Raw genomic sequence first — 9,027 nt, 5'->3', positions numbered from 1 at the left:
TTTGATAATTTAGAAAGCAATGCATATTTGACTTCTTCAGCTGAAATTTAATTCCTAAAAGAACATCTTTTCATGACTAAAAGAAAAAAGAATGTATCACAGCAATTATTATGTTAGTTTGTAAATCTTTTGTTATAAATTTGGTGTGCCTTGAAAGATAAAATGGAAAATTAGGAGCAACTATTCTATAGAGTATATGAGTTGTTCCAGACCTTGCATTTGCAAATTAAATTATATTGAGTTGGGAAGAAATTAAGCCTAAGCCAAATGGAGGATTGGGACTACAAAGGGCACATAAAACCTTTTTGCCTCAACCTTTTTGTTATGGTTATTATATAAGTAAGGCAAATGTGTCTGTTTCAAGTTTCAACTTTTTAAGGTCTTAATAAATTATAAGAAATGAGAACCAAATGTTTGTATATGGAATTATTATTAGGAGTGGACTTTTCCTTTAAGAGAATCTATTGGATTTGATATGTGGGTCTCTTCTTGCTAGGAGAGGACTCACTTGGGCATTGGGGTGCAATAAGGGATTGGAATGGTTTGATAATTTTGGAAAAGGTTAGCCCTACTTTGCTTCTGTATTTGAGAGTATTCAGGATTTGAGAATGTTGGGGTGAAAAATAGTTACAAAATGAAAAATACTTTACATTAGAACCAATAATCCGTTGTAGTCTAGTTGGTTAGGATACTCGGCTCTCACCCGAGAGACCCGGGTTCAAGTCCCGGCAACGGAAATTTTTTTAAATTGTTTTCATTTGTAATGGGTTGCTTATTAGTTGGCCCAATTTAGACAACACAACTAAACAATTTACAACAAAGAAAATAAGATCAAACATTTTAGTAATTGATTACTTTTGTTATTATTCTTATTTTTGGTTTGGGCCTTTCATCACTATCATCATCACCTTTTTTTATATATATATATTTTTTATTTAATTTCTTCTTTGGGTTGATTATATTGTTGTGTTAATGAAGGCAGTTAATTTCTCAAATTTCGTTCAAGGCAAAATAACAAAAATTGGCATCATTTTTGAAGCGATCTCATGTAAGCTAAACACCAGTCCTTTAAATCCTGGATTTGGAAAATAAAAATTGTAATGTTCCATCCTTTTTTTTTTTTTTTTTTTTTTGACAGGGTTCTATTTGTGCATATTAAATTCAATTGTTTTAAGTTAAACATTTGATTTTAGACCCTACACTTATTAGGTCCTTTACTCCAAGAATCAGGCTTGAAAAGGACTGTCCGCATGGCTTTGCATACAGTGGAATAAATGAGTTTCTATGATCAACAACATATGGATAGATAATTATGAATTCAGGGGTTCAATGATATTTCAGCGGTAATAATATCTTTTATGGTGTTTTATGTCTATAGTTCAAACCCCACCTCTCTCACTTTCTACCTATCTCAAAATAGATAGGTATAAATTCTTTTCTTTTGAAATCCAATCTTGCTTCTCAAAAAAGAAAAAAAGAAAAAGAAAAAGAAAAAGAAAAATGAAATCCAATTTATAAGTACAATAAAAATTAGAAGGTTGCTAGAGGGTAATATAAATCTGTAAACTTGATCAAGAAATTTATATGATCATCAAAGGTGGTTGGTGGCATTGTGACTATGTAGGATAGAGCATCAAACCGGCCTAACCAGCAACTAGAGTTGTATGCATTATACGAATAAAAATCCTGACCCGAATCATTAAATACAACAGTATGAACACGATCCAAGGCAAACCCATGGAAATACCCCCTTTAATCAACGAATAATAGACATAGACACTATGTAACTTTATTGCATTGTTAAAAGTAAAAACACTACACGTTATAACGGCTTAGTTTGGATTTAGGGGCTGAGGTTGGAGTTAGGGTTTAAATTTGATTTATCACTAGGTTTTGAAACTGTATGGTAGTGTAGTTGGCTGGACACGCATTGAGTAATGGCAAATTGGCAATTAGATGACGAGCTCGAAAAACTATGTGTGCGCAATGGATTCTGGGACTACTACCAATCGAAGAAGGGAAATATATATATATTTTTTAAAAAGAAAAGAAAAGCCATTTAATGGAAGTCTTTCTACTGCTAGAAGTGTCATCAAACAACAGAAGACAAAAGTATTGGAATGAGGTCGCAGATATACACCATCTTTGTATCTCTCAAACCACATATACAATACACCGTGCACATTACATCAACCTTTTATTCAATGCATAATAAAACACGCATGATTGTCACTGATATGGAACTCAAATTACTGAATAAATTCTTTACCCTGACCATCCTCTCTGAGAACCCCCAGAGGAATGCACATTCAACCTGTCTAGCACAGCATTAAAATCAACGGGCTGCCCACTCTCCTCCATCCTCTGAATCACGCTTGCAACATGGTCACCCCTGAAACCCATGCTCACCAATTTCTCAATCAGTTCACTATAGGGATGGTTGCGAAAGAATTGTGAATGGCTTGGATTCCGGACCATAAGATTGGGGCCTGTTGTTGTTTGTGGATTCTGAAGAGCAACACTTGTTGGAGGATATCCACCTTGAGTGTAGTGAGGCGGTTGAGTTGGATGATGTGCTCTCCCCTCACTGTCATACATCATATATCCACTCCCTGGAGGAAGTGCAGGCTGGGGTCCACCAACTGCATATCCATCAGCTGGTTGCGCTCCAAAAGTGCCCTTCATTTGCTGAGGCGGGGGCTGCTGTGGAACAGTTCTTCCAGCTCCAGAATACCCATACGACATGGCATCAACACGGCTGGATGCAGGTTGAGGAATTCCTGGGAATGGCATTTGCATTGGCATGCTGTTTGGCAGCGTCTCTGGAGGTGATGGGTTTGTTGGTTGACTTGGTGTGTAGGACGAGTAAACCGTTGTCGATGGGGGCCTGATCTGGGGTTGCATTGAGGGCTGTTGCGATGGCTGAGGTAATTGCTGGGGCCATTGCTGCTGATATTGAGGGAATGGTTGGACTGGTGCCGTCTGATTTACTTGAGACTGTGTTGGCTGTGGTGCCACCCTAGACATGTCCTGCAGTTGGGGTGTTCGGTACTGAGAATCAGGTGGATATTGACTGTGTGTGTGTTGGGTTTGGGCTGGTGGATTTGGTAACTGAGTTGGAGGGAGATAATAGGATTGTTGCTGCGTTAGATTCTGTGGTGGTGCTTGTGGAGGAGGTGCCACAGGCTGTTGCTGTGGCACTACTTGGTGTGGCAGGGCAAGAGCTAATTGCTGGTTATTTGCATCAGATGTGTTATCAGTCTTTTTGGCATCAGCAGCAGCTGATGAAGTTTTCTCCTCACTGGATTGGGAGTGGCTTGAAGAAGATGACTCTTTTTGCGCAAGCTGAAGCTTGGCTAATTCTTTCTGGGTCTCTGCAAGTTCTTGCTTGTCTCTTAGGATCTGTACAGACCTGTGGACCTGCAGTGGGCAATATAAATAAGTTAATCTCTTGCAGCAAATGGCACGCAGAAGGCATTGTACTGAAGATCATTGCATATAATCAAGAAATGATAACTGTAAAGCATGTCAGTGGAGGTTATTTGAGCCTTCATATTAACAGCAAATCAAAGTGCTTCCCTCCCAAACACAAAAGTTATAAATTATCTACCACTCCATATCAGGTCAAACTAGGCAAAGAAAAGACTTGATAATTTGCAATAGTGAGTATGTAAAAAGACTCAGAATGGCACCAGCAGACTTTATCTGGAAAATAAAAATTTGAAATATTTGGATATCATCACAGTAGATTTGAAATGGAATCCCAAATTCCATAGTTGCTGTCACAAAACTCTTTCAAACGCATTTTGATGATATACATCCATTAACGTGTCCAATGACAACCACGGGTTATTAATTAGAAAAGCATGCCACCCACTCAGACGTCATTCAAATTTTAAATTAAAAATACAACGCAATTTGAATGAACTAAAATACTTTCTGGGGGCAAAAAGGTTCATTAACACACTTCTGGCAACCCCTACTATTTACATACCAGCAACAACCCTCTCTAGCTCAGTGGACAGCAAGGCATAAACAAAAGAAACACAAGCAGAGGAACACAAACATAATGCAATCACCAAACTGCTTTTTTTTTCCCTCACGGAAATTCAATAAAATTTTAAACATATTGCATCCATTTCATGATGATTGTTCTTTACAACGAGGCCAAGACACTAATAGATTTCTTTTTTGCATATGTGAGATTCAAACCCAAACCCCTTCATTATCCAATGACATGAAACTTTACCAGTTGATGTTCATGGAGAACCTCTCATTGAACCCCAAAAAACTTAAAAATCACTGGCCTTTACACTTTCAATAGGCAAACTTGCATTCTAAACTAGACAATATAGGGAAGAACTGAGGTTCTTAATTATTTTCGACAAATGAAAATGGAACATGTAAATAATAATCAAAATGATGATGATTACATGAGAAGTAAACATTTTTTTTATGATGAGGAACCCCGGAGACTATGCAGAAATGAGAAATTAACAATGGGAGAAAGGAAAGAAAAATGGCACTAGTCAACACTACAAAACCTTCTAAAGAAGAACATGGAAGAAAATATTCAACATTTTTCTGTTTTTTTCTGTTTTTTTTTTTTTTTTTTTTTTTTGATAGGAACATTTTTCTGTTAATTGTACAGAAGAACAAGACCATGATCACAAATAATCTGATGCTTCTATTTATATCCAACCATGTGTCAATAAAGCAGATGCGTTAATTAATTATTATATGGTAAAATGTTTTATTGACATTACGTTAAATGTTTAGTTTAAAAGATAAATGTCAAACATTAATAGGCATAGAACATTGTATCATAATCCCCAAAATCTAACCATGCCATATTCTGGCTACCATCCATTTATATCTCACTGTATCAATGCCATTACAATAACAACAACAACAACAACAAGAATCAAGACCCAAAATTTTGGGGTCCGCTATGAATTCTCAACAAAATAGTGAGGGTCTACCAGATCCACATGTATTCTTTCAACCATTCTATTCTATCAAAATTCATACTCTTTGTTACTTCCTTGATTGACATGTCCTTTTTTTTACTACTTATATTAATGTTGTTTTTAATATTCCTCTACCTTTCTTTATTCCTTCAATTTGAATCAACTCACTCTTTCACTGGTGCATTAACTACTATCCTTAAACATGACCAAACCATCTCAAGTGACTCTCCCTTATCAATTCATCAATAGGAGCCTCCCATATCAGTGCCATTCCCGTTACAGAAATTATATTTTTAAATTTTGGATACATACAGAAGATGTATTGATACAAATACAATGACTTCTAATAACCATGCATCCTCTTGCACGCTACTAGTTTTCAAACCTGACAGCCCCTCACTCCCACAAAACCCTGCAGCAAGTATTATAATTCCATGAATTTCTGCAGCAAACCAATAGAATAGTAATTCAAACACTTCAAGATGTCCCTTTAAGTATTTATTGACCACTTGCTGAAAGTCAAAGGACAAGGTTTTCCCAACAGCTCTATTTACCGGCACACAATATAATAAATTTAGAACCCAACCATCCTTTGATGCAAATAGGAAAATTTCAGAAAACCTAAGGAAGCCTATAATATCATAAATGTCCTACAATGTGAATGTGTAAAGCTGCTGCATTTCATATCTCATAACAAAAATATTAAAGCATATCCTCCTCTACTTCAGAAATATAAACATTTAAAATTTTGACTCACTTCTTGAAGATGTTTCTCAAGAGATTTAAGTTTAGAATCCGCCTCTCCATGATCACGACCTAACTCTGACCGCATTTCTCCAATTGATTTATCAAGATTGTAGCAGTATAATTCCAACTGCGACAGACGTGAACTGATTCCCTCAAGAAAGCGCATAAGGTTGTCGGTATACTTTTTCATACTTTTTTCCACAGTTGCAATCACATCTTGGCTGAAAGAATCTTCTGGCTGGTTATAGACAGAAGGAAACATCGCCGATCTTGAGATTCTGCTTTTCTGAAAATCCTGCACAAAATGGGACAGAGCAACTCCTTGTAAGCAAGTGTATACAATAAAGCTCCAGTTATAATCACTTAAAAGTATCAAATGAAAACATCAAGTAGCAGATAAAACAATTACCAAATACTCAAACTGAGCTTCCCAAGTCAACTAAATAGTTAAAATGAAATTCTTAATTTCTTACAACCTTGTGAGCAAAATCTTCAAAGACCCACAACCAGTAAAAACTACCAAAGTATGAAAAAGTTGCAGCACAAATATAGTATGACTAAATTTCAAATGGGGTTTTTCAGCAGAGCTTGCTACCCATTCAAATCCAGACATTCATTTACACACATGAATGTATATACACACTATAAGCAAACCAAGACATAATGCAATGTTATCTTTGGTCAAAATGAAAACCATCTTTGGAGAAACCAAGAAGACCAGAAAGCTGACCTGTTACTAACAACTAAGCTCACCTATGGGTAAAGTGATCTGTGCAGCAAAGTTTTATAAAATTAAAACAAAATCTAGGGTTGGAAATTTAATTTCTTTCCATATATAAAAAGTAAAAACAAAAGCTTTCAAGTTTTATAAGCTATAACAATCCACAAAACATAAATAGAATACCAAAAAAAAAAAAAGCAATCTTTACAATTCAAACAAGGAAAAAAAAATAAAAACCCAATTGAATTTATCCAATTATCTACAAAATCCTAAACCCTATCCACATTTCCGAAAAATTCCCAAACCCAGATTCCAAAGATGCCCTCGGAAAACATACTAAATTACATTGAACACCAATTTTCAGTGAAACCCTAGAGACTAACAGTGAAGTACCTTTCCCGAATTGGAGCTGATGACTGGGTCGCCATGGTTCCCATTCGAAGAGTCCTGGTTGGTGTAGTCTTCGTAGGAGCAGAGAATGTCATCGGATCCGAAATCGAACCCCTTTGACCCCGGGTTGCCCCGACCCGACGATCCGGACGCCATCGATGGAGAATGATCGAGAGAGAGATATTTGTAGAGAGAGAAAGTTTTAGGGTTTCTACGAGAGAGAGAAATTCCGTGGGACTAAACTCAGCTTTTGTTTGGAAAAGAAGTTTCGTGGATTTTATTTTTAATTTTTTACGGGTTTGCCGGGTTTAAGTGAAAAACGTTTTTTGTGTTTTGTTAATATCGTTGGTACTTGGTGGTTTTTATATTTATAGAGAATGGGGACAGATTGTGTGTTGTGTTGGCTTTGCGGGTCAGATAAGGATGACAGTCACCGACCATGCTTTTTGCAGCTATGCCCTTTGCTTTTTGTGTATTTAAATATGTTTCAATTATTAAGTGCTTTTCACACTATACTACAACAGTTTCACAGGCATCTCATTTTTTAACTGAAATTATGATCTAAAATCACAATTTTGGGTTTAGAAAACGTAACTTTATACGTGCGTTTAGGTAAGAATGAAAAATTAAAATTATTTCACTATTCAGTTTATTTTTGTTACTATTCATGAATCTCACTATACCATTTTAACTAACTTTTATCTTTATCTACAGTACTTTATATAATAATTTTTCAATTTTAGCAAAATAAGTTGTATCTAAAATCACTCTTAAGTCATAATTTTAATTAAAAAATAAGGTGTGTAAAACTGTGTAACACATTGTAGGCAACAATTGGACAAAATTTAGTTATAAAATTAGTTGTAATTTACGGTTACAAATTTACTTAATATATTTTTATTAGAGGTAAATTTTAACAAATCCACCATTAGATTGCATCTTCTTTTTATATCTTTCATGCTTGCAAAATTTAGAGATAATTAAAGATCAATAGCTATGTTATCAATAAATTGTTTGAATTGCAAGTTTTTGTAGTTTAAAATTATGCATAAAATATAAACTTATAAATCATATAGTAAATAATATCCGATAAACACAAAATTTTACATATGTATTAAGTGTGTAAAGAACATATAATTTAACGGTTATATTTTTTAAAAATGTAGTAATATTTATTTTATTGAGTAAGGTTGTAGTTTAAAACTACAACAAATTTTGTAACTAAATTTTGTCGGCAACAATTACTACCATATTTGAATATGCTCTTCATTTTTTTTTTTTTAAATTTTCTTTTGGGGACTGTGCTGGTTTAATTAATCTTTCCATATCTTATTGATTATGATTCTAATATTATTTTATTTGTGTTTTATTTATTTATTTATTAAATAGGAATAATAATGAGAGAGATTGCTTAATGGATGTGGAATTGGGTCACGTGCAATGTATGTGCAATACGTGTGTGGCATGTGTCGAAGAAAGACTGGTTGTATGATATGTAACAATAAAGAAGTAAAATGATGATAAATTAAGATATTGGGGACCATAGTTAACAGGTTTAGATGTAAAATGAATTGGAGTGTAGCTCAAAACAGCTTGCCAAGTCCATAAAAACCGAGGTTATGATGAGCATGGAGATGGAGTAGGTTTCCATTGACTTGGGTAAAGACTAAAGAGGCTGCAAAATGAAGCAATACAAAAGGTAATACTCATATGCGGCGGGATGCACAAGGGAATCCTATTACAATATTCATGCATGCTTGTTTGCTTGAAGATGAAAGTGGGCTCTTGCTTGTATACAACTTAACCAAATGGGCTTGTACTGTATCGAAGGATCCAGATAGGTTGGGCCTCGCATAGTTGATATTTTATCTTCTTTTCTTTTCTTCTTTTTTATCTTACATGTTTTCTCTTCTATTCAATACTTATTAATATTATACAGGGGAAAAAAAAAAAAAACAAAAACCTACACTGTCTGTCCTAAAGTGTAACTGTTGAGCATCCTAAAACATAAAATGAGCTATATTGGTCACTCAATTCACTTTTTGTAGTATTCTCAAAAAAAATTCACTTTTTGTAGTTTTATTTACTATGTGCCTAATGGAGCAATGAAATTATTTTTTTCTTTTTTAATGACATGACCGTTTAATTTATTAAAACATTACATATATGCAATTCTAAACGTGACTTGTTTCTCTCCTT

The 9,027-nt window shown here is 34.7% G+C and overlaps 1 protein-coding gene and 1 non-coding gene across 2 annotated transcripts; one reads left to right on the top strand and one right to left on the bottom strand.

Moving 5' to 3' along the window:
- Positions 1–664: 664 nt before the first annotated feature.
- TRNAE-CUC (transfer RNA glutamic acid (anticodon CUC)) lies at positions 665–737 on the top strand. The gene has a single exon. It is a non-coding gene; the product is annotated as a tRNA-Glu (tRNA).
- A 1,321-nt stretch (positions 738–2,058) lies between these two features.
- Positions 2,059–7,177, bottom strand: LOC126695536 (uncharacterized). Its single transcript, XM_050392329.1, has 3 exons — positions 6,832–7,177; positions 5,728–6,012; positions 2,059–3,420 (listed from the first exon to the last, which is right to left on the bottom strand). The coding sequence occupies exons 1-3, from the start codon at positions 6,982–6,984 to the stop codon at positions 2,266–2,268; spliced, it is 1,593 nt and encodes a 530-aa protein (XP_050248286.1). The 5' UTR covers positions 6,985–7,177; the 3' UTR covers positions 2,059–2,265.
- Positions 7,178–9,027: the final 1,850 nt, after the last annotated feature.

The sequence above is a fragment of the Quercus robur genome, chromosome 8 (assembly GCF_932294415.1).
Source record: "Quercus robur chromosome 8, dhQueRobu3.1, whole genome shotgun sequence".
NCBI classification, from domain to species: Eukaryota; Viridiplantae; Streptophyta; class Magnoliopsida; order Fagales; family Fagaceae; genus Quercus; species Quercus robur.
Note: the sequence above shows the minus strand (reverse complement) of the source record. Positions and strands in the feature narration are given on the sequence as shown.